Source organism: Eulemur rufifrons, chromosome 21 (genome assembly GCF_041146395.1).
Source record: "Eulemur rufifrons isolate Redbay chromosome 21, OSU_ERuf_1, whole genome shotgun sequence".
Classification (NCBI taxonomy): Eukaryota; Metazoa; Chordata; class Mammalia; order Primates; family Lemuridae; genus Eulemur; species Eulemur rufifrons.
In genome coordinates, this window is record NC_091003.1 from 24,419,794 (window position 1) to 24,446,747 (window position 26,954).

The 26,954-nt window shown below is 40.7% G+C and overlaps 1 protein-coding gene across 2 annotated transcripts in view; it reads right to left on the reverse strand.

The window, feature by feature from the left end:
• The window catches only part of MAPK1 (mitogen-activated protein kinase 1), a 100,124-nt gene that overhangs the window by 28,959 nt on the left and 44,211 nt on the right, over window positions 1–26,954 (reverse strand). For both annotated transcript variants that reach the window (XM_069497594.1, XM_069497595.1), the window contains exons 2-4: window positions 14,044–14,226; window positions 12,238–12,427; window positions 2,110–2,226 (exon numbers count right to left, since the gene is read on the reverse strand). In XM_069497594.1, the coding sequence (XP_069353695.1) occupies window positions 2,110–2,226; window positions 12,238–12,427; window positions 14,044–14,226 (490 nt within the window). The remainder of the gene's footprint in view (window positions 1–2,109; window positions 2,227–12,237; window positions 12,428–14,043; window positions 14,227–26,954) is intronic.

Consider the following 26,954-nt stretch of genomic DNA (forward strand, 5'->3'; position numbering starts at 1 on the left):
TTTTCTGAAAGTTAAATTCTACCAAAATAAAATGTCACAATATGTACACAGAGTGCTCTAGCTTGCCAAAACTGGGACAGTATGTGTTAAAAAAGAAAAAGAAGATAATGGACAGCACATTAAAAAAACAAAACAAAACAAAACATGAGTCCATAATACTGTTTTAAAAATAAAGGTGAGACACAGAGGAAGAGAAACGGCAAAAAGGAAAAATTCTTCACAGAAGAATGCCAGCTAAAAGATGTAAAAGGATAAATAAACTTAGAAAATTAACATTTTATAACCCCAATATGATAACTGATAGAAGGAAGGAGCATCAAAGGGTGCTGAACCACTGGGAGCAGCTGCAGGGACAGAGGAAAGCCACACATGCAGTCTCCAGGAACCTGCAGTGCTTGTGCAGGAAATGCGCGACCTGCATCTGATCAGGAAGAACCAGTACGAAGAATCCAGCAAGTGAACCGTGCTATGAGACAACTGATCTGTACTCCGCAAACTCCGCAAAGTTATGTCTTGAAGAAGAGAAGAAGAGTGGGAGACTGCTCTAGACCAGTAATAATGCGTGAAACTTCATTAGGTAATGCACTGAAAACAAAACAAAAAGCTATAAAGATTTTTTTGGAGGGGACAACTGGGATGTCCCTGAACCAAGGCTGATCATCTTAGGTATGCTATGGGCACGGTGGCTGTGGAGAATGACACCTCCCTTTTCAGGAGCATGAGTGTGCCCCAAAGGGTCTAGGAGGAAAGTGGTGAAGTGTCAGGTGGCTTGACAAAAGAAAAGAGACAGGAGAAGAGAGAGAAGAGAGATAAAGGGAGGAGAAGAGAGGGAGGGAGGAATAAAGAATATGGCAAGATGTTAATAGCTGATGAACCAAGTTTAGGGGTCTAGGGGTGTTCACTGTACGTAGAAGAGAATGAACAGCATTTTCTTCTTTGAAACATCTGTTACACCAAATCTTTCTTTATAATGGAATTTTACTTTTATCACTCAACTGAACAAATGTAGGATATCCAGAATAACTAACTACACAATTTGAGTAAATTCCCTTTGTTTACAAAAGCAATCCAATACCTCATCCGTACTTATAAAGATGGAGAGAAAGAGGAAGCCTACGAGCTCGTCAGATCCATCCCTTTCACTCCCGTTAAGCCTCTCAGGACTATTCTAGTGCCTGGGCTCCAGCACAAGAGCCAGTGTCTATTTTTACTGCTTTCCTTCATGTGTCTTTACAGCAGATGGCCTGGTGTTTAACAGTCACATAATCTTGAGATACTAGATATAGGTAGTATGTCAGGCCCACTTAACTACCCAATTTTCACACCTTATTCATACACTACTTGCAAATGGCATAGTAAAAATACTGAATCTCAGTCTCCATAATAGCTCTCAATTTTTGCCTCCTGGCTCATAAACCTAATGAAGATGACATGCTTTATTTTTTCTTGCTTTTATAAATGTATTCAACCACTTCTTACAACCAAGACATACACAGACCCTGCTAGCAGAGTGTGGATGTGACCTGGACACACTCTCCACAGGCCCCCGGAGACGCAGACGAAGGCATGTCACTGGGAGGTGGGACGACCATATAATTTCAAAAGAATCCAAAGCAATTCCTATTCTTTCCACATCTATGTCTTCTTCAAGTGTAACATTATGCTGTAATTCTGCTGAAGAGACCTTCTTCATTGTCAGATAAATCTGACCTTTCCAGAACAGCCCTGGCCCGTGTTCACAGTAATACACATCACTGGATAACCTCTAACACAAACCCCGTCTGCTCCTGGAAGGGGCAGCCGCAGGTGTGAGAGCAGCCACAGGCAGGACTTTAGGAGAGCTGACCGAGGGTGGGTAACGGTGACTGCAGAGGCACACCCCGCAACACGTGAGCACTACTCTGGCTGAGGTGGAGAAGCTGAACCCCAGGGCCCAAAAGTTCAATGCTGAACAAGAAGATCTGAAGGAGATTAAGACAGCACCTTGGCTCTGACAATACAGGCCAAGCCTCAACCCAAGAGGAAACAGGCTGGAGAGGGAGGCTTACTGCAACACATTTAGAAAGTTCTCTTACTTCCTGTTATTTTTTATGCAAACTTGGTCCTTACCTTGGAATTCAACATAATTTCCGGAGCCCTGTACCAACGTGTGGCTACATACTCTGTCAGGAACCCTGTGTGATCATGGTCCGGATCTGCAACACGGGCCAGGCCAAAGTCGCAGATCTAAGAGAAAAAAAAACCAAGATACCGTCTTAGAAATTCTAACCAGCTTGATATCATCACAAAAATTAAAAAGACAATAGCAATAATAATGATACTAAGTAGCCGCTACCATTACCATGTGGCAGATTACATTGCTGGGAATTCTACAAACCCATTATTTAATCTTCCTGACAACCTGAAAGGCAGCAACGACAATCCACATACCAGAGTCTAGGACACAGGCTGAAGGAATCTTTAATGGGACACAATTCATTATCTGTTTAGCACAAAGCAATCCACTTAGGTGATCTGACAAAAACTGTTCTGGGTAAAGTGACCCTGGGCCCTTTCTTGGGCCCATCCTGCTGGAGCTCTGGGATTGCTGGGAGGATTGCACTGACCGATTTCTCAGGCTCCATTTCCCGCTAGTCTTCTACTCAGTCCGCAAATATATTATTTCCAAAGATTCCTCCTACTTCCCTCCCCTTCTAGGTAGTCAAATCTATTCTCAAAGCTTTTTAAAAAAGTTTCATATACTGAAGATATACCATTTTATTTCTTTCTTTTTTATTTTATTTTAAGATGCTAAATTGGGTCTGGGATTTTTTTTGTTAATATCCAGCTTCTCATTTTCTACTGACTCACAAGTCCCTGCTGGCCTTTCATCATCTGGCCCTCCAATACTGTGGTGTTACTTGGGGCCAGGGACCTTGCTAGACTCCAACATATACAAAATATCACCATAATGCAGTTAGTCCCATACAACTACAGGGTATTTTAATTCTTTGGTCCCCAGAGAACTAACTCAAGACACAGACATGTTAACAAAAACAGGCCAGAGTATAGTAGAAGGTAGCTTGGAATACAGACTACTTTGGAGGCTTATTGCATTAAGTCAGATAAGAAAAGATAAGGGCCTGAACTCAGACCATAAAAATGGGGACAAGGAGGAACAAGTCTAAGAGATCTACACAGGACCTGGAGCCTATCCAGGTATCAGTCTGTTTAGATATCCCACAGTTGAATGCTTCAATAATTCAGAAAGATCCCATCCGCTTCCCAATATCTTCCTCTAGCCTTTCCCACCTTAAAGGCCAGCATTACCAGGTAGCACCGTTGATTCCATAAGCCCTACTACTTGCTCCGCTGCAGCATCTGAGAAAAGCTGCACATCTGTGTTGCAGAATTTCTCAGTCTCCTGAGACACCATTACTGCATCATCAAAAGGAGCCAAGAGTGACCTGCTTGTCCAGTGACTCCTCTGCAGACTGTTTTCCCCGTGAATGCTCACAGGGCAGAGCAGCAAGGAAGTCCTGTCTTCCGTGGCTGTGGCTGCGGACTCCAGCCGCTGTGCTCCCTCAGCCGACATCACCTCCCCTCCGAGCCCTGGGCCTCTCCTGGCAAAGCTGGCTTGGCGTGCCACTATGCCCTCCGATAGTCACGGGCCTCTCAGAGGAGCTGGCTGAGGCATGGCCATAAGCTTTTGAAGGGGATCATTGTTAAGTTCTAACTTCTGCTTGACTGATCTTGAGGCTTTTCAATGTAACTGCATCTAATTTGTTTCTTTAGAGACTTTTCTACCAATTCCTATAAACTGCAGGAAGAGCTCCCAAAACTCGTGTCCAGGAGGCTCACTAGCAACATGATGCCAGTTGGCATGATTTCCAACTCAGGGAAACAATGAACAACTGATTTCTTCTTACGTCTAAAGAGGAGCCTCTGGCCACTCAGAGCCTCCCCTTGCCATGCTGGGCTATATTATCGTTCCAATTCCATTCTGTGTGGTTTCAATCTTTCAATATCTCTGGGACACAGTTTCTCTCTTTTTCAGGGTTAACAGTTCACCTTCTGATTCAAGTTCAACCAAAGCTCACCACTCTGCCTTCTGTGGTGTAAACGGATACCTGAAGCCGCACTCTGAATCATGCATCAGAGAAGAAATACTGTGCAGTCAGCAGAGCAAAACCGGGGCAAACCCCAGAACGTGCGCACAGATCCTTCACTGCCCGCAGGGCCTGGCGTCACACGGAACGAATGTGTCCGGACTCGATACACAGCTTTTCATGGCTCAGTTAAATCACAAAACAAATCTCAGATTAAAAAAAAACCAGGCCAGGCGCGGTGGTTCACGCCTGTAATCCTAGCACTCTGGGAGGCCGAGGTGGGCGGATCGTTTGAGCTCAGGAGTTCGAGACCAGCCTGAGCAAGAGCGAGACCCCGTCTCTACTAAAAATAGAAAGAAATTATATGGACAGCTAAAAATATATATAGAAAAAATTAGCCGGGCATGGTGGTGCATGCCTGTAGTCCCAGCTACTCGGGAGGCTGAGGCAGGAGGATCCCTTGAGCCCAGGAGTTTGAGGTTGCTGTGAGCTAGGCTGACGCCACGGCACTCACTCTAGCCTGGGCAACAGAGTGAGACTCTGTCTCAAAAACAAACAAACAAACAAACAAACAAACAAAAAGCCAGAATATAAGAAATCAATAGATCAATGAAGCCAAGGATTGAGGACGATGTCCCCACATTCCTCTAGGATTTGTAGACAAAGAAATGGGAAGCTGTACTTTAGAGAGCTTGATCAGATTCTTAAATTTCTATAAAGATGGGGAAAAGTGCTGTGAATAACTTTAAACCCACTTGTGGCAGGCTGTATTTTCTAAAGAAGGCCACACCAATATAACCCAGCCTCCATGCTCTTCTTACAAACTCTCTGGTTGAACTTGTATTAATATCAAGAGATGGGGTCCATCTTTCATCCTCTTGAATCTGGGTGAACCTCTGAAACTGCCTGAACCGAAAGAATACAGTGTAAGTGATGTTGTGTGACTTCTGAGGCTACATCATAAAATGCAATATGGCTTCTACCTGGCTCTCTCTTCTAGGGTACTTAGAACCCTCTGCCCATGTTGTGAGGAAGCCCAGGCCACATGGGGCACACAGGGGCATTCTAGTCACAGCCGGCATCAACAGCCAGGCACACAAGTGATAATGCCAGCCCCTCCCTTCGCGTCTTGTAGCAGAAGCCCAGACACTGGGGAGAGACCAGCTGTCCCCGCTGCATCTTAACTGAATTCCTGACCCACCAAAACTGTGAGGTAATATATCACTGTTGTTTTAGGTCACTATGTTTTCAGGAGATTTGTCACAGAGCAAGAGAAAACTAATAGAGTGGTACTGGGCAGAGTGACTCTCTAAGGACGACCCATGTAAAATGATACTGAAATCCTGCAGCGGTATCAGCCAAGGAAAGGCCTGGGGAAATGAGAGCAATTCCCTAGAGACAGAAGCAGTGGGGCATGTGGGTGGGGGGACTGTAGCTGCAACCTCCTAAAATGTCTCTTGAATTGGCTTCTTCTCCTGCATCTCAACTGCCATTACCTTAGTTTGGACTCAGTTTTGGACTTACGTAAAAGCTAGTCTCCCTGCCACAGTCTAATTCATCCTCTAAATTCCTGCCTAAGTGTTACTTCTAAAAGATAAATCATCTCTCTGGCTCAAAATCTTTTAATCAATCCTCTCTGCCTACTGAATGAAGACCAAATTATTTAAGCATGACTCTCGAGACCATTCTCAAACTGCCACCAAACTATCTTCCACATCTTCCATCTCCTACCATCATCAGCCCTGTCCCTGCATCTGATCCTATTCACTCTAGACCTACACCTCTCACCCCGAACTGTGCGATACCATCTCAATTGTGGGCCTCTATCCGTGCCGTTACTAACCCTGAATACTCAGCTGGAAAGTTTCCCCTCTGAGAAATTTCCCAGGCATCAACACCACCCCCAACAATTAACTGGCCACTTTTCTGAACTCCCCCATACTATTCTGTTAGACTTACATTAAAGCACATAACTGCAATCCATGATAATTAGCTGTAAGTCCCAGCTAGAATATAAGTCCCAAGAAAAAGGCAGTATTTGACTTATTTTTATTTCTAAGTGTCTTATACAAAGTGTACATTCAACATTCGGTGAGTAAATGCCCTACTTTAAATGTTCATAGGAAACAAAATAACTGGGGTGGATTAATTGGCAGAGACTCTCATAATGACCATTTTTTTCACAATGTCTGAATTAGCAATAATCTTTTAAAAATAAAAAGGGTACAGAGTACCAGGGCTAACATCCCACATTAGTAATTTAAAAAATGTTAATAAAATTATATTTTCAAAGTGGCAATATTAAGGAAGGAGGAAAAATTAAAAGTAAGAATAGCATTCCTTCATGATGAGGGACAACTTACCCCGTCGCTTTGACGCAGTATGTCTACGCCTATTTCTTTAAAACTAAAACCAAACATGTAGCTGTTCTTTCATATCCCTATCTTCCAAGAAATTCAGTCCAAAAGCCATTAACTGGGGTCATGCAACGTCAAGGCTCCCCAGGAGGTGAGGAGAAACACAGCAGCCTGGCAGGGCATGCAGCATCCAAGTGGAATTAAGAGCGGGCTCAAGAATCTGGATATGGGCTGGGCGTGGTGGCTCATGCCTGTAATCCCAGCACTTTGGGAGGCTAAGGTGGGAAGAACACTTGAGCCCAGGAATCTGAGGTTACAGTGAGCTATGACCGTGCCACCACAATCCAGCCTGGGTGACAAAGCAAGACCCTGTCTCTTAAAAAAACAAAGAATTTGGATTGGGTCTATGTGTGAGGTGAGGAATGAGCCCATGTAGGGGAGGCAGTGGCAGCCCACCCAGGGGACTGGAATCCCAACAGGATGATACTGCACAACTCAATTTCATTGGGGGTTGAAAAATGGCGACTTTCCTAATTTTATTATTCCCTCTCCATTTATTAGCTGGCATTCTTTTTAAAGAAGGGCTATGGTTCATCAACTGGGATATCTGTCTACCCTCATGCACAGATCCTAGTGGATTTCCTACTGGAAAGACAGGGAAAATGTTTCTTTCCCTTTACCAATTCTCATAGTGAGTTAGTGTAAGGGGGACTGTGTTTAATCGTTTGTGTTGCCCACATCTAGTAAAAGGCATAGAACTAGTAGGTTCTCTAAAATTACTAGTTACGATTTAAAAAATAAAGACGGAGATGTGAGCCTCAGACCTTTAAAAGATTTCACAACTCCATGATTATCAATGGAAAGCTCAGGCGATTTTTTTTGGAAGGTTCTCTTAACACTACAATACCGAAGACTAACCAAATATACACGGCATTAACAAGTACACTGCCAAGGCTACAAGATAAAAAAGTAGTAGTACCTCAGTACAATTCCATACAAAGGAAGACAGACAATTAGGACATGGTACAAGAAAACAAAATGACGGATCAACTTTTGCACCCTTTGTATAAATTCAAATTTTTTAAAAAACAAAGGAATCCCCAAAGACATGTTTCCTTTTGCATCTTCCAGTGTGGCCTTCATAGGCCCAGCCAAAAGTTTCCCAGGCTGTGATCCCAGCATCCTGTGACTCCCACTGGGATTTCTGTGGGGTGAGTGTAGCAAACGAGAGCACAGACTGGTATGGACTACATCCCCCTGGTAGTTCCACTAAAAATATTCTAGCAGAACTTCCAAATAGGGTATATAACCGTTGTGTGCTCCTGTGGCCCTGAAAAATAAAGAAAAAGTCCACAAGACAGGGTTCCAGAAGGGTCCTGAGAGGTCGGCATCTGCTGGTTCTCAAGACTTTGGATAATAAGCGTAAAGCATGTTTTTGGAAACCAAACAGAAAGTTACCGCCGTTGGCTTTGAGTGACACCAGAGCCAAAACAAAAGTTAAAGGTCTAGGACACTGAGAACACCTGATGTCATGAGGGTGCAAGAGTCAGCAACACTTTAGTAACACAGAAGCCAATGGAAAAAGAAAGAAATGACAGAACTGCCTGCTTGCAAATGGAAAAGGCCCTAACTGACAGATGAGTAAGGCCACAGGTTACTATGTTCTGGGCAATGGGGCATGTGGGACAGGCAGCACGGTCGCTACAAGGCACTGAGGATGCGACAGACGCGCAGTGATCCCCAAGCTCCAGCGAACAAGACGCTTCTCCGCACTGGCACTCCCAGCTGTCACATGTGCACCTGGAACTGCCATGCACTCTGTCCGGCTTGGACACAGTCACTGTGACAAAGCAGTGACTTCAGTGACACACTGTACTCATCTTTGGAATGAGATTCTCTCCTCTCACATTTATACCCATGTGAATTATGCACACTCCATAATACATTTTAAAAATGTGAGTGAACTGTACTACTTTAAATATCTAAAATATCCTGTTCTGTTTCTAATTCTGTGTGTTAACTTGAGTTTTGAAAACAATGCCTGGATTATGCTGATGGCCAACAACTCATATATATCAGGGTGAGTGTGAGTTTTGGTGAGTAGGTGAATAAAACGGCCCCAGGTAAAGGTAAGTCCATAAAAAGTGAAGAGGTAACAGAGAAAATAGTCTGATTCTGTTTGTTTTATTTTTAAGGATGAACATTTTCAAGCAAAAATAAGAGCTAACTCTTCCCAGAAATACTATATACTTAAAATGGTGCTGACTCGGGGAGGGGGTGGGGCGAGGAGGGGATGGGTGTATACCTACATGATGAGTGCAACGCGCACTGTCTGGGGAACGGACACGCCTGGAGCTTTGACTTGGGGGTACATGGGCAACGTATGCAACCTGAAATTCTGTATCCCCCATAATAAGATTAAAAAAAAAAAAATGTCTCTCCAAAAACAAAAACAATCTGCCATAACAGGGCTGTGATAAGAAACCAAAAGAAAAAAGATGAGGAGACATAAAAATATTCACTGTCATTTTTCAAGAAAATCAGTAAGAGCCAAAGAAGTAGTACGGCCATTCCTAAAAGCAGCTTCATTTCCTTTGTGCTCACTTGGCTTTTAGTTGCACAGATCTGGGCAAAGGAGGTGGTTACACCCCATGTGGACAGTACGTTGATTACACATCAGAGGAATCCTAAGAGGTGACAGAGTTCAACTCACACATACCTGACGAAGGAAGCTGTATTCCATAACATCTCACTGGATGCTGACCACTCTGTCTCAAACAACCAGTGACAGTACGTAAGCTGACCACCTGAAGACGGAACCCACCCCCTTTTTCAGATAGCTCCATAAGGTTCTCCATGATCAACTTCCCAACAACCTCATCAGCTTAATGTCAGTGACGCCCTATTACTCACCCAACACTGCAGCCACAGAGAAGAGGATTTAATGTTTTGTGTAGTAGTCCCTTACTTCTATTTCTATTTCTGTTGTTCCTTCTGCCTACGATACCCTATGCCCAATATAGCTGTTCACCTCCTACAGGAAAGCCCGCCCTTCCTCAGAGGGCTAGCATGGATACCACCTTCTTCTTGCCATCTCTTACAGCCCCAGCCAGAATTAGCCCACCTCTCTCCTTGGCATTTATATACCACTCCTTGCTTTATCTGAGTTACATCACATATTATTATAATCATCAACTATCTATTAATACCAGATTTCTGACCTAACAGTTTTCAGATTTTGGGGGCAGATGCTCATCTCCCTTGCCTGGCATACCTTACGAGGCTTCTCACAGGAATGTCAAACTGAATTCCAAGAAATGATTATTGCTATATGCACTTGTTAAACGGCTTTATCAAGATATAATTCACATACCATATAATTCATCCATTTAAAGTATACAGCTCAATCATTTTTAGTATTATAATCACAGGGTTATACAATCATTACCACCATCCAATTTGAGAACATTTTTATAACCTCAAAAAAGAAACTCCAGATTGAATTAGCACCCCCTCTCCACTCCTCCCCAGTCTCACCAGCCCTAGGCAACCACTAATCTACTATCTCTATGGATTTGCATATTCTGGACATTTCATATAAATAGAATCATACAATATGTGGCCTTCTGTGATTGGCTTCTTTCACTTACATAATGCTTCCAAGATTCACCCATGTTATAGCATTATTAGTACTTCACTCCTTTTTATTCCATTGTGTGGATCTACCATCATCAGTCGGACAGTTGGATATTTCCACTTTTGGGCTATAATGAATAATTCTGCTATGAACATTCATGTACAAGTTTTTGTGTGGGTCCATGTTTTCATTTCACTAGGTATATACACCTAGGAGTGGAATCCTTGTCAACATTTATTGTCTGACTTTTTGATTATAGCTATCCTAGTGCATAGTATGAAGTGGTATCTCATTGTGATTTTGATTTGCAATTACTCTACTGACTAATGATGGAAAGCATGTTTACATGTACTTATTGGTCATTTGTCTTCTTTAGAGAAATGTCTATTCAGATCCTTTGCCTATTTTTTTAATTAGGCTATTTACCTTTTTATTATTGAGCTGTAAGAGTTCTTCACATATTCTAGTTATAAGTTCCTTATCGGATACATGATTTGTAAATATCTTCTCTCATTCTATGGATTGCCTTTTTGCTTTCTTGCTGGTTTGCTTTATAGCACGTTTCTATGTCTTGATGGAATCCATTTACCTTTTTTCTTTTGTTGCTTGTGCTTTTGGTGTCATTCTAAGAGGCTTTGCCTAACACAGGATGGCAAAGATTTACTCCTATGTTCTCTAAGAGCATTAAAGTTTTAGTTCTTAAATGGAGTTCTTTGATCCATTTTACTAATAAGTTAATTTTCTCATTCTTTTGCATGTGGCTATTCACTTGTCCCAGAATAATTTGTTGAAAGACTTTTTTTTGAGACAAGGTCCTGCTCTGTTGCCCCAGTATGAGGACAAGGGCACTATCGTAGCTCACTGCAGCCTCAAACTCCTGACCCCAAGCAATCCTCCTGCCTTGGCCTCCGAAAGTGTTAGGATTACAGGTATGAGCCACTGTGCTCAGCCTGAAAAGACTATTCTTTCCTCAATGAACACTTGGCACCCTTGTCAGTTGACCATACACGTGGGTTTATTTCTGGACTTTTAGTTCTATTCCACTGATCTGTATGTCTGTCCTTATGACAGTAGCAAGATGTCTACTGGCATAGTAACCACAGTTTTGTAGTAAGTGATCCTCCCACCTCAGCCTCCCAAGTAGCTGGGACTACAGGCAGGCGCCACCATGCGTAGCTAATTTTTTTTTTTTTTTTTTTTTTTTGAGAGACAGGATATTGCTACGTTGCCCAAGCTGGTCTGGAACTCCTAGCTTTAAGCGCTCCTCCCTCCTTGGCCTCCCAAAGTGCTGGGATTACAGGCATGAGCCATTGTGTCCGACCCTGTAGTAAGTTTTGAAATCAGTATTGTTTTGGCTATTCTTGGTCTCTTGAATTTCCGTATGAATTTTAGGATCAGCCTGTCAATTTCTGCAGAAAAGCCAGTTGGCGCTTTGATACAGATTGTACTTAATCTGTAGATCAATTTGGGGAATCCCACCATCTTAACAATATAGTCTTATGATCCACAAACAACGGATGTCTTTCCATTTATTTAGGTCTTCTTGAATTCCTGCACATTTTTATTAGACTGAATCCACATCTCTTCACTGCATCTAAGACACCTATAGATTTCCCTGCTTATTTAGCTCCGACACCTATTAAAACGGAAATATATAAACACTGTACATCTTCAGGAGAACTCTGAGGACTGTAAAGGATCTCGGGTTTCCCTATTATTTGAAATGACTTATTAGGTATTAAAGTCAGTGAGGTTAAGTTTTCTGCTGATTTCTGAGTGTCTTTTGTATAAAATTTATTGAAGAAAAAAGTCACCAATGAAAACAGATGGCTTAAAACTTACACATAATGTACATGATCCTATTTACCTATATACAGTGTAAAAGCATACAAGTATATAAGAGTACAGGAAAAACTTTGGAGAAAGCAAGCCCATTTTGGTCACACCTGTTAGTTATCCCTGGGGAGGAAGGAACAATGACATGAGAAAGAAAAGGAGTAGCACTCTTTACTAGTATTTTTGCCATTAAAATGTTTTCGTGTATTTCTGGTAGGATTTTTACATAGGAATAATGATAAATACAACTACGCCACTGTAAAAACTGTGCCTCAGTTTTTTCAACACATATCACCCTAAGAGTAAATAACTGGCTGACCTTAAGATCACAGGTGGTGTTGAGCAGCAGGTTGGAAGGCTTGAGGTCACGGTGCAGAACGTTGGCTGAGTGGATGTATTTTAAGCCTCTGAGGATCTGGTAAAGAAAATAGCAGATATGGTCGTTGCTGAGGTGTTGTGTCTTCAAGAGCTTGTAAAGATCTGTTTCCATTAGGTCCTGTACTATATATCTGTTTGAACAGGTTAAGGTAAAATACCAAATTAGCTGGTTACACTTAGCCAAGCACTAAAAACAAAATGTACCCTCTCTTTACCTTCTTCCCAAACAGTCCATCATGAGGCCCTTAAGGGAAAGGAGAAACTGATGAAAACTCGGTGCACCTTCACAGAGGGATCTGAAGCAGTTAGCTCCTTTTAGGTCCTGTGAGACAACAGGCATTACACCTGCCTGATGTGTCTGGTTGTGGGCCTAGACTACGACCAGAAACAGGCTGTTATGGAAACACTGCCCAATCTTGAAGTCTCAATAACCTTGTTCGCTAAATTGCTCACCATCAACAAACGCCCTCTAAGGCTTGTTGGAAAAGGCTGGGAAAGGGTGGTGGCCAGCAGACATCATAATACTCCCCCTCTTTGGCCCAGCAACAACCCCTAACGTCACTATTCTTTCTCCTTCCTTCTCACCACTCCTCTCCTCCCCTCCCCAACTCCTCAAACACCAACCATAAAACTTCTGGAGATACAGGTCTAGAAATACACTGCTGCTATTACTTAATCCAGCCCTAAGTCTATTTTCTTGGCTCTTAAATTAATGTTAAGATCCTAAATAAATAAGACCATGGGGAAGTCATGCTAAGAAGGGGTTTGTGCTAATTTTGCTTTCTTGCCAAGCCATGTATCTAAGCACCTAAAACTTTAACTATAGCTATCTCCTTTCTTAAAGAAATTAAATTATAAAGGCCGTTAGCTTTTAACTTCACCATAATATTATTTCATTTTGCATTTCTTTTATTCATTTCTGTGTAGACACTATTCTCTGTCCCCTACAGATTCATGCTAGATGAGACAAGCATGGAATTCAAAGGAAACATGACTTAAAAATCTGTCATCTAAGAGAGGCTTATTTTCATGGCAAAAGGTAAAGCAGGACCAACAGGTGGCAGTGGCAGGAGGCATTTCACTTCAAATATCACTGCAACTTATTAACAGAGCATTTAAAAATGGAAAGGGCTGCCTAGAGACAGTGAGCGGCTGCTGCTCCCTGGAGGGGCGGAATGCAAATTGGACAAGCTGGTAGGAATGCTGTATTAGCCTAACTTTTTTTCTTCTGGCAGATCCTCTTCAGCATACTTAACCCTTCCCCTTTCCAATGTAGCCTTTACCCAGGCAGCATCCTCTGGACCTGTTTAGCCCAGATTTCGGAATGTCAGTCATAGTCATCTAATTTGAGAGGTGAGTCAGCCTTAAAGATCATGAGCGCCAGGCTCCTTCATTTCAAAGATGAGGCAGTCCTGATTTCACCAGGCAGATATCCAGGGTACCCTCTTTCTTCATCCACAACTCTTTCCCTTCCCTTTTCCCCATCTTAACAAATCATCCCTTGAATGGAAAAAAACATTACTGGAAATATTAACCAAGACTTATTTCCATAACTACACTTAAAGAAAACTCTTTACAGAAACTGAAAGAGAAAAACTTTTAATGGTAAATGGAGAGCAGATTACAATTTCCCCTTTAGCATGCTTTATGAAGTTTTCCTTCATTCTAAGTCGAGGAAATTTCAAGTTATATTTACTCAACAAGGTGACCAAGCAGCTGGAATCAGCTAGTTGCCTGAAAAGGATACACATCTTTCATCTGCTCGATGGTTGGCGCTCGAATAATATCATTGATTCCAATGATGTTCTCATGTCTGAAGCGCAGTAAGATTTTTATCTCCCTCAGGGTTCTCTGGCAGTAGGTCTGGTGCTCAAAAGGACTGATTTTCTTGATAGCTACTCGAACTTTGTTGACATTATCGTAAGCAGAGCTTAAAAAAAAGAGAGAGAGAGAGAGAGAGATGGCATTAAAAACAGCCCACCAGAACATCTTGGCAGAAAGAATGTAAAGTGGTAAAGTATTAAATTTTTAACACTCCGTGTAAACACTTGTTTCATACCCATGAAGGTGGCATGTGTATCACCCACAAAAGGGGCTTAAGCTAGGGAGGATGGATGCAGCTGACACAAGATTGCAGATGCTGAAGCTCAAAGTTAACAGAAGGCCCAAGCCTGGGAACTGTGTGGATGCCCATTTTCATAAACTCAGAAACAGGGGTTCCTGCCACACACACACAAATAAAGCATTTTCTCACTGTCTTAAATAGCAACTGCATTCTGGTGAGAGTAACCACTTTTGCCTCCAAAACAACTTCCTACTCATGTATTGAATTCCTCTGACTTAGCAGAAACATTCAAATGACCATCAATCACATTTTCACCCCTAACAAAAATGGATCAAAGAGGCCGATGCCTTGATTACTTTTATCAACTTTCTCTTACTTGCAAAATGACATGACTACTTCCCCCTCCACCACAAGGAACTGAACCAAGATGTTTGGACAGGTTTATAACAAAACCTAAGAAATATTCATCAAAAATACCTTCGTAGCAACAACACCAGGCCCAGTTCTTTCCAAGCTGCCCGAAGATCTGGCTTAATAGAATTCTAAGCAGAAGCAATAATAAAAATTGTATCTTTGATTTTATGATAAAATTGAATCTTGAATATTACCGCTATCTTTATGATCAATATTTTACTGAAAGCTTTTCTGTAAGAGCTTTTCATATTAATAAATGTCCATATCTGGTCCATTGACCAAAGCAATGTAGTAATACTGACAGGTAATAAGATATTACTTCTTGTTTCCTCAGGGTAAGTAATAGAAATATAAAACAGTAAAATAACTTTATCCTAAACCTTGTGCTTGTATAATGTTACTTATCAGTGTGCTTTGAGGACTATTGATACATCTGTCTGATTCCAGGCAAGACTGTGCTCTGGGAAGGACTTTGTCTTAGCTCCAATTATACCACACGCCATTAATACACTGCACATAGGTGCCCCCAAATACTTTGAAATAAAATATATTTTCTTAATTAAAAGAATCACCACTCAAAATCTTATTTTGCTTTGGTCTGCTGCATAAGGGCCCAAACCAGTGATTTTCAGGTAGGCAGGCAAAGAGATGTTTAGTTTAAGCAAGCTTATTCAATACTGGGAACAAGTATTTTTAGAAATAAAAAGTCTTTTTCACTAATTCAAATCATAGATCATGAGTTCAACAAAAGAGAACATGGATTAAAATAGCTGCAAAATATTGGTTTAAACTCAACATTACAAACTTCTAGTTTTACTGAAGACAGTAGTCAAATGCAGCCATAAATTTGCTTTACAAAATTACAATCTAATGAGATTGCTGGAGGGAAGAGCTTATGGTCAGTGTCCCTCTGTTGTATTAATATCAACACTCACTCAGTTATGACATAAATAACCAACTGACCCCCTTTTAGGTAAGAAAGCATGAGATCATTTTCACCTGTTCTGTCCATGGAGTTTGGTCTGTTTCTGTCTGTTCTACCTATCCATTCTACTGCCTTTTTGGTTTACACAATCTATCTTTCATAGAACTGATCACAAAGAGGTTACATTCTTCCATAACAACTCTATATTTGCTCCTTTCTCCTTGGATTTCTCAGTTCTGTTTTATATATTTTATTGTTCTGTCGGCAAATAAGGCATATCATGGACTTTTTGGTGTCTCTTAATAGTTTGTACTTTAAAATCACTTTGATACTACTGATCTTGTTTTGTTTTTCTCTAAGAGTTTAATCTTTGCTCATTTCCCTTTTGTCTCCAACTATCACTATACCACAGCTTTTTGCTGTAACTTTGTTTCTTCTAAACAACTTATGGTTCCAGTTTGGGATATTAATCCAATTTGTGATTATATAATCTTTAGGTGGGTTATTTTTAGGATTTTTATATATTTTTTTCTCTGAACTGATAAATTTGCTCTTTTCAAAAACAAAAATTAAGGTTAAATAAATTGTTTAAGATTAAAAGGATGAAGAGTTTCCTAACTCATCTTAATAAGAGAAATATTATATATATGAACTAGAACCCAAACTAAAGACCAATCTTTGCCGGGCGTGGTGGCTCACGCCTGTAATCCTAGCACTCTGGGAGGCCGAGGCGGGTGGATCGCTCAAGGTCAGGAGTTCGAGACCAGCCTGAGTGAGACCCCGTCTCTACTAAAAAATAGAAAGACATTATATGGACAACTAAAAATCTATATAAAAAAATTAGCTGGGCATAGTGGCGCATGCCTGTAGTCCCAGCTACTTGGGAGGCTGAGGCAGTAGGATCGCTTAAGCCGAGGAGTCTGAGGTTGCTGTGAGCTAAGCTGACGCCACGGCACTCACTCTAGCCTGGGCAACAAAGTGAGACTCTGTCTCAAAAAAAAAAAAAAAAAAAAAAAAAAAAGACCAATCTTTTTTCTAAACACAAGCTTGAAAATCAACTAAAAATAAATGAGTAAATATGATTTGACAACACATTAAAAAAACAATTATGACCAAGTAATATTTATCATAGGAATCCAAGGATGGTTCATTAAAAAGAAACACAGTAAAAAGACATACTGTTGAATAGACATTTCTGCAAAGAAGATCTATAAATGGCGAAGAAGCATATGAAAAGATGCTCAGCATCACTAATCATCACCAGAGAAATGCAAATCAAAACCACATGAGCTCTCACCTCACACCCATCAGGATTTCCACTACTGAAAAACAGAAAAGTGCTGTGAGGATGAAGAAGAAACTGGAACCCTGGGCATCAGCAGCAGGCACATAACACAGTACAGCCACTATGGAAATTCCTCAGAAAATTAAAAAGTTACCATATGATTCAGCAACCTCACTTTTGGGAATATATTCTAAACAATTCAAAGCAGAATCTAAGAGAGGTATTGGCACACCCATGTTCACTGCAACACTATGCACATAGCCAAGACGTGGAAGCAACCCCAATGTCCACTGACAGATAAATGGATAAAAAAAATACAGCATATGCATACAGTGGAATATTATTCTGCCTTAAAAAACCAAGGAAATTCAATTCAATATTCTCTCATGACTTAAAAACTCTCAACAGCCTCCCGAGTAGCTGGGACTACAGGCATGCGCCACTATGCCCGGCTAATTTTTCTATATATATATTTTTAGTTGTCCATATAATTTTTTTCTATTTTTAGTAGAGACGGGGTCTCGCTCTTGCTCAGGCTGGTCTCGAACTCCTGACCTTGAGCGATCAGCCCGCCTCGGCCTCCCAGAGTGCTAGGATTACAGGCCTGAGCTACCGCGCCCGGCCTCCCCAAATACTTTGAAATAAAATATATTTTCTTAATTAAAAGAATCACCACTCAAAATCTTATTTTGCTTTGGTCTGCTGCATAAGGGCCCAAACCAGTGATTTTCAACAAATTAGGTATAGAAGGAATGTATCTCAACATAATAAAAGCCATGTATGACAAGCTTACAGCTAACATACTCGACAGCGAGAAGATCATGAACAAGAGAAGAATGCCCACTCTCAAAACTTCTATTTAACATAATACTGGAAGTCCTAGCCAGAATAATTAGGCAAGAAAAAAAACTAAAAGGCACCCGAATCAGAAAGTTAGTTAAATTGTCTCTGTTTGCATATGACATGATCTTACATTAATGCATAGAAAACCCTAAAGAATCCACCAAAAAAACTGTTAAAACTAATAAATTCAGTAAAGTAGCAGGACACAAAAATCAACATACAAAAATCAGTTCTGTTTTTATATACTAACAAAAAGCTATCCAAAAAAGAAATTAAGAAAACAATCCCATTTATAATAGCATCAATAAAATAAAATACGTAGAAATAAATTTAGCCAAGAAGGTGAAAGATCTGTACAATAAAACTGCTGATGAAAGAAACTGAAAAAGACACAAATAAATGAAAAGCTATCCTGTGTTCATGGATTGGAAGAATTTTTTTAAAAATTTGTCAGGCACGGTGGCTCACACCTGTAATCCTAGCACTCTGGGAGGCCAAGGCGGGAGGATCACTTGAGGCAAGGAGTTTGAGACCAGCTTGAGCAAGAACGACACCCTGTCTCTACAAAAAAATACAAAAATTAGCTGGGCGTGGTGGTGTGCGCCTGTAGTCCCAGCTACTTGGGAGGCTGAGGCAGGAGGATCCTTGAGCCCAGAAGTTTGAGGTTGCAGTGAGCTATGATGATACCAGGACACTCTAGCCTGGGCAACAGAGAGAGATCCTGTCTCAAAATAAATAAATAAAATAAAATAAAATAAAATTGGGTGAAGAACCTGAATAGACATTTCTCAAAAGAAAACATACAAATGTCCAATAGGTATATGAAAAAATGCTCACCATCACTAATCATCAGGAAAATCAAATCAAAACCATCATCTCACACCTATTAGAATGGCTATTATCAAAAAGACAAAGATAAGTCCTGGGGAAGATGTGGAGAAAAGGGAACCTTTGTACACTGTCGGTGGGAATGTAAATAAGCACAGCCACTATGGATAACGGTATTGAGGTTCCTCAAAAAATTAAAAATAAAATTACCATATGATCCAATAACATCACTTCTGGGTATACATACAAAGGAAATGAAATCAGTACCTCAAAGAGATATCTGTATCCCCATATTTATCGCAGCACTATTCAGCCAAGGTGTGCAATCAATCTGAGTGGCCATCAAAGGATGAATGGATAAAGAATATGTGGCATATAGACACAATGGAATATTATTCAGCCTTAATAAAGAAGGAAATCTTCTCATTTGTGACAACATGGATAAACTTGGAAGACATTTTGCTAAGTGAAATCATCCAGGCATAGAAAGACAAATATTGTATGATCTCACTGACATGTGGAATCTAAAAAAAATTATAGAAGCAGAGGATAGAACAGTAGTTGCGACAGGCGGAGATGTGGTAGAACTGGGGAGATGCTGGTCAAAGGGTACAAAGTCTCTATGCAGAATGAATAAGTTCTGGAGATTTGATGTACAGTATGGTGACTATAGTTAATATTAATAATACTGTATAGCATGCAGGAAAGAGAGGCGATCTTAATTGTCCTCACCACACACAAAGGTAACTATGTGAGGTGATGGATATGTTAATTAGCTTGATTGTGGAAATTATTTCACAATGTATACATATATCAAAACACCACATTGTAAACCATAAATATATATAATTTTTATTTGTCAATTATACCAATAAAGTTAGGGGGAAAAAACAAAAAGGTGGTCGGTCATTCTATCACATGCTACAACCTGGATGAACCTTGAGGACATTATGCCAACTGTCATTATGCCAGTCATAAAAACAGAAATACTGCTAAAGTTATCAACCTCACAGAATCAGAAAGTAGAATGGTAGTTACCAAAGGCTGGGGAGAGGGGAAAATGGGAAGATATGTTCAATGAATACAGTGTTTCAGTTTTCCAAAATGAAAAAGTTCTAGAAATCTGTTGTACGACAATGTGAACATACTTAACTATACTACTGAACTGAATGCTTAAAAATGGTTAAGACAAAAAAAATTTTTTTTAATGGTTAAGACAGCAAATTTTATGTGTGGGTTTTTTTTAATTTTATTTATTTATTTTTTACTATAATTGAGTTGCATTTTGTTTTGGTTTTTTTTAAAAGGAGATGAAGTCTCACTATGTTGCCCGGGCTGGTCTTGAACTCCTGAGCTCAAGGGATCCTCCTGCCTTAGTCTCCTGAGTAGCTGGGACTATAGGCACATGTCACTGCACCCAGCTTTTAAAGAAAATTTTTAAAAGGGAGAATAAGGCATGCTAAAGAGGGGAAAAAAAAATCAGACATTTCAAGGGATATCAAAAAAGAATGACAGTGGTTACATGAACCTACATACGTGATAAAATCACACAGAATTACATACATGAATGAGGGCATACAAAACTAGTGAGATGTGAATGAACTCTGCAGATTGTATCAGTGTCAATGATACAGAGTTATGTTACTGAACAATAATTATGTAAGATATTACCACTGGAGGAAACTGGAATTCCTCTGTATTGCCTCTTACAACTAGATGTAAATCTACAATTATTTCACAATAAAAACTTTAATTAAAAATGCCCATCAATAGGGGAGTAGCTATCCACACAATGGAATACTATGAAGCTAAAAAAAATGATGTGGAAAGATCTTCAAGATCTAGTAAGTGGGAAAAAAAGTGGCTAGTACATGATGTTGTTTCTAATACAGAATTAAAGTAATATTATATATTAACATTTGGTTATATTTGCATTAAAAAAAACTCTAGAAAGAGACAAGGAAGTAATAGGAGTGGGGATGGAGGGAGGGACAGAGATAGAGAGGGGAGTGTAACCTTTTCCCGTATACCTCTCTATATTGTTTTGACTTATGAGCCATATGAACCTCTTCAAAAAAATAAAATACCGAACAACTTTTTAGTACTTTTTAAATTAGAGATAAAAAAGAAAAATACTAGTGGAATACCGTTAAAGGAGAAAGCACAATCATTTTGGAATTCCTTACCAATACAAAAAGATTTGAAAAAGAAATTACAATATTATTGGAAGGAGTAAAAAAATATCTTCATTTAACCTCATTCTCACCTGAGAGAATAATCTTTAAAACAGGAATTGGGGCGGGGCATAGTGGCTCACATCTATTTATATAATCCCAGTGCTTTGGAGGGCCGAGGTGGGAGGATCACCGGAGCTTAGGAGCTTGAGACCAGCCTGGGAAACAGAGTGAGACCCCGTCTCTACAAAGAACACAAAAATTAGCTAGGTGTGGTGGTGCGGCCTGTAGTCCCAGCTACTGGAGAGGGAGGCAGGAGGATTGCTTGAGCCCAGGAGGTTGAGGTTGCTGTGAGCTATGATGACACCACTGCACTCCAGCCTGGGCAACAGAGACCCTGTCTCAAACAAAACAAAACAAGAATCTGGAATTGGGTATTTTTTTTTTTTTTTTTTTAAAGAAAACCACACAGAAAATAAGGGAGGAAACTTTTATCCAGCACTGAGTTAGTATCTTCTATGTACTGAGGACTGTTGTAACACTGGGACACAAAGGTTATAAATAATACTCTCCCCTTGAAGAGCTCAAGACAGTGAGAGCACCCAGTCATTCTTACATGAACGCAGCCTCAAGTCTCAGATGAATTCAATCCTAAGACCCATAAATTGTGGGGAATGGGAGGAGGTCAAAGCTGGAGGTGAACACACTCATCTCAATTCTCAAAACTGATCGGTTCTGCTATTTGAAAACGAAAAGGAATGGACTATCGATACACGCAACACAGATGAATCTCAAATAATTATGCTGAGTGAAGCCAGACCAAAAGAAAAGTACTTTCGTTTATATAAAATATAAACTAATCTATACGGACAGAGAGCAGATCGGTAGGGTTGCCTGAGGAGGGTGAATGACCTATGGGAACCAGGTAACTTGGAGGTGATGAATATGTTCACTATCCTAATTGTGTTGATGGTTTCATGGAATACATAATGTGCACAAACTTACCCAACTTTACACTTTATTTAAAAAGGCGGGGGCGGGGGGAGCCAGGGCTCTTTGGATACATGGTCCATCCCAGAGCTGGGGTGGGCGGGAACAGGGAGATTCCAGAAGTGTACTGACCACTAAATGTGGAAGCAGACGTTCACACAACTCGGGAGGAGATTATTTAACAGATGTTTTGTGATTGCTTAGTGAAGAAAAGGGAACCAGCATGAGTCAATTATGAACAAGTCATGCTAAACTAACTTCATTTCCTGTTTTGATAGGGTTACCACAACAACACAAGAGTGACGCCAGAACTGTGGTGAATTCAAGCCACACTTTTCGCAAGCACTTCTCATTTGTGAGACCTCATGTAAGGACTGGTGGCAATGACAAATAATGATCCTGCTCTTAAGAAACTTGCAATTTAGTGAGGGAAGGAGACAGGAGCACACAACATACTCTGCCTTTTATCATAGTAAAGTACTTCTGACACAAGAAGTTGGGTACATTCATTCCAAACCGAGTATTAAAAGAAGATGAGACCTATACAAGCCATATCCTGAATGAGGAGAGGCTTCTGTCAGAAAAGCAAGGGCACAAAGAAAAGCAGGAAGAAACACATGGAGAGGGGAACTGAGCCATCTGAGGGGACCACTGGCCCCCACCCACCATGACCCTTCTCAGGAGGAGGTTTTTGGGGTCGGGAACAGGGCCATCAGGAGCCCCAGAATTCCCTGCGACTGGGGCTGTGCAGGCCTATGCCCAGTGTGTGTACCTGAGGGGCGGCCAAGGGGCAGCTGTTCGCAGGTGTACACTGCACCTAGACAGACTGCAGGTGGCAGGCCATGCCCAGGGGCTCAAGCTCACAGTGGGGGACAGCCCTGTAGCTGGGAAGGGATGAAGGAGGTGCTGGAGGCCTGCTCTCCTGGAGCTGCTGGCACAGAACTCCAAAAAGTCTGAGAATTCTCTATTTGAACCTGGTCTTCCAGGTCATTAAGAAGGTCTATCTGTCATGGTGGGAGGAGAAAACATATTCTATTTAATGTTTCTTAGCTTGATTTTTTACAGTATGTGGGTCCCATTTGTATTCTTGACCTAGGCCTTGCAAAAATGAGAGGTGGGCCTGGGTCTTGGAGGTGCAAACTGAAGATGGGGGTGGGGGCCATGGACAGTTATGAATGTCCCGATTTATTTATTTGTTTTTTGAGACAGAGTCTCACTCTGTTGCCCGGGCTAGAGTGCCGTGGCGTCAGCCTAGCTCACAGCAACCTCAAACTCCCAGGCTCAAGCAATCCTCCTGCCTCAGCCTCCCGAGTAGCTGGGACTACAGGCATGCGCCACCATGCCCAGCTAATTTTTTCTATATATATTTTTAGTTGTTTGGCTAATTTCTTTCTATTTTTAGTAGAGACTGGGTCTCGCTCTTACTCAGGCTGGTCTCGAACTCCTCAGCTCAAATGATCCACCCACCTCGGCCTCCCAGAGTGCTAGGATTACAGGCGTGAGCCACTGTGCCGGGCCAAGCTCCTAAGAATTCTGTGGCTTTTTTTTTTTTTTTTTACATTTTTAATGTACTCTAATTGCTGTTGAGTATACATCTGCCTCATATACACCAAAAACAGAAACCCTGACACAGGGAGAAACAAGACTTGAAAGTACTAAGTGTCAACAACTGTTGCTTTCTGCACAGTAGTAAACATGGCATCGAAAGGAATGGGCGGTGTGAAAGGCGCCCAGTGCGAGCCGGCCGTGCAGAGATGGCTGCTCGAGCCCCGCAGCACAGACGCACGTGGAATTGCGCGGTGCTGCAAGTGGAGCTGCGGGGATCAGGCGGGGTCGCTGCTTCCTGAGTTTCGGGGGGACCAGCAGCACTGGAGAATAGTAATGGTGCTCAGTGCCCTACTTTCAGGGCCGTGGACAGACCCAAATGCACCTAGAGAAAAACAAGTACACTCAGGATGGGGGGAATGAACATTATGAGAAATAATCAAAGAAGTAACTGTCAGCAAAAGGAACTGTATTTTACTACAAAAAGTAAAGCTATTCAAATAAAGTCTTAAGAATAAAGTTTAGTTCCTAAGCTCTAACAGCATAACAAGAAATCCTGAAACTTTGAAATAATGCCTTTTTAAAGTATAAAAGGCATAGTTGTCATGCAGTAATTTGGAAGAGGCCCTTTCCTCCATGTATTGTATTTTTCCCCAAAACAAGACTGCTGCTGTCAGTCCTAGCTGGCAAATAGTAGTAGATTTGAAGTGTCTCTTATGTTTCTCAGAGTCCAGAATATATAAAAGTATTCCTACATGTCCAAGTGCAAATCTAAAAATACTTACTTTCTCTTACAGTCTAAGAGATGAATGTCGTAAGTGTCTAACTGCAGCTGGTCTGGGCTGATACTTGGATGTCAGAAAGTTTTCACTCTGTTTAATGACAGTTTCTTTCCACTATTAACTAGCACTTATTGTGTAGTTTTAAAATCAGTGTTGAGACAGCACTTATATGTTTTTTTTTTCCTGGATATTAACACTTTTATAGAAATAAGCAATTACTTTCCCTTAGATTTTGTACACGTGACAACAGTTAAACGTATGGTAGGTCACTTGATCTTGTTCCACAGCTCACTGATGCCCTGTTTTCTCCCCACACTTTGTCTTTTTTTTTTTCCCCCTCTTAGTGTTATATTTTGGATAGTTTCTGCTGCTGTGTCTTCTGGTTCACCAAATTTTCCATCAGGGTGTGATCTGTTGCTAATCCCAACTATTGTATTTTTTTTAACTCTAGAAGTTTGGTTTGGGTCTTTTTTATACCTTTCATTTGTCTCCTTATGCTCAAGCACCTCTACTTTCTTAAACATACGGAGTGATTTATAATAGCTGTTTTAATATTCTTGTCTACTAATTCCATCATCTCTGCCATTTCTGGATTTGGTTTTTGATGGATTTTTCATTATGTATCATAATTTCCTGCTTTTTGAGATACCAGTAAATTTTGGTTGGATACAAAATGTTGTGAATTTTGCATTATTGAGTGCTAGATTTTTGGGGTATTCCATTGAATATTTTGGATTTTTTTTTTTTCTGGGATGCAAATAAGTTACCTGGAAACAATTTGATCCTTCAAGGCTTGATTTAAGTGTTCTTAGGCAGGTCCAGAATAGCTGTTTAGTCAAAGACTGATTTGTCCCCAGTACTGAGGCACTTTGTCCCCTTCTGAGGACTCAATTTGATGCCTTGTGTGTTAGGGGGTCTTTCTTCTCTAGTTGATGGGACAGGAACTATTCCCAGCCTTGTCACACATGGATCGTTCCACCTGCTCCACCTACTGTTCTTTGCTCTGCCTTGGAATTTCATCCAGCACGTGCTCTGATCAATACTCATCTGAAGACTCAAAAGGGAATCGTCTGCAGATCTCCCCAACTCCCTGTGAAGTTCTCTTCTTTCCAGTACTCTGCCCCACAAATCCCGACTGACTTGGATTCTCCAAACCCCACATTGTCCTCAGCCCAGGGAGACTGCCGGGCTCCATTTGGATCTCTCCTCTCTGAAACCCTCCCGGCAGTAGGCTGGGGCCATCGCAGGCTCACCCAGCTGCCTGTGCTGCCTGTTTGATGTCAGAAAACTGTTGTTTCATCTATATTAATACACTGTCTGGGTTTTCTTAGTTGTTTAAGGCATGAGAGTAAATCAGTTTCTGTTCCTCCATTATGGCTGGAAGCAGAAGCCTGTGAAGGTATTTAGAACTTTAGGAACTCATTTAAAATCTCAAGTATTTATTTTAAGCTGCCGTGTCTTATATAAGCCACATTTTATTGGTTACTTTTCCTCCCAATGGAATAAACAAGAAATTTAAATCACTCATTATCCCACTTATAGCTAGCTTTGTTTTATAAATTGCCTCCTCTGGATAAATATTTTTAATCTGTAATTTTATTTTGAATCTTTAAGTAATATGATCTTTGTACTTATTTGAATGGCTGCACGATGATCCGTTAATATTCCATCATGTGTTCTTATGCCTGGCAACACAGGTTTTGTTCTTTCAGGTAGTGCTGGAATACCCTTATATCTCACCCCTATTCTTCAGAATCCTCAAAGGGAGAGAGGCAGGTGGAACGATGTCTTTCAATTTGCATTGAGTATTTTAGGCCCTAGTAGGTATTCAGTAAATGTTTGTCAAATGACTGAGGTGGAATTTAACTTATAAAATTCAGTTAGGTAAGGTTTTCAGTTATCTTTTTAGGAATATTTTTATACATCAGTATTTACTTATATTTCTATTGGAGATTAAAATGGCTAATTATGAAATGTTTGTTTCCTTCTAGTTATTAAATTAAGCTCCTATTATTGACATGCTAATTATTTTGAAAATTTTAGTGGTATCCTTTAGTGGAATACCTTTAATTGAAATTTTACGTTGGAATAATTTTAGATTTACAGAAAAGTTGCAAAGATATCTGTATGCCCCTCACCCAGTTTCAGTTTCCCCTGATGTTAATATCTTACTTTACTGTGGTATGTTTATCAAAACCAAAAAGCCAACACCGGTGTGTAACTGTTAACTAAACTGCAGACTTTATTCACATTTCACCAGTTTTTCCACTTGATGTCCTTTTTCTGTTCCAGGATCCACTCCTGGATGCCACATGCATTTAGCTACCATGTCTGCTCAGTCTCCTCTGGTCTGTGATAGTTTTTTACTCTTTCTTTTCATGACGTTGACAGTTTTAAGGAGTACTACTCAAGTATTTTGTAGAATGTCCCTCAAATTGGGTTTGTCTGATGTTTTTGTCATTATTAGACTGAGGTGGAAGAATATTACAGAGGTGAAATGCCATTCTTCTCTCATCATGTGGCAGGTGTACGTGTTACCAACATGGTATCACTGGGTGATGTTCACCGTGATCACTTGGCTGAGGTAGTATCTGCTGGGTTTCTCTCCTGTAAAGTTACTATTTTTTCCTTTCCAAATTCTGTTACTTGGAAACAAGTCACTAAGTCCAGTCGGCCCTCAAGGTGTGAGGGATGGGCTCAAGACTACATTTGAAATATCTTTGGGCTACTTAGGCCTGCGGCTCACTGGTATTTCAGGTATCTTGGGGCTGGGGCTACAACAGGTGGATGCCAAGTTGTCAAGAACA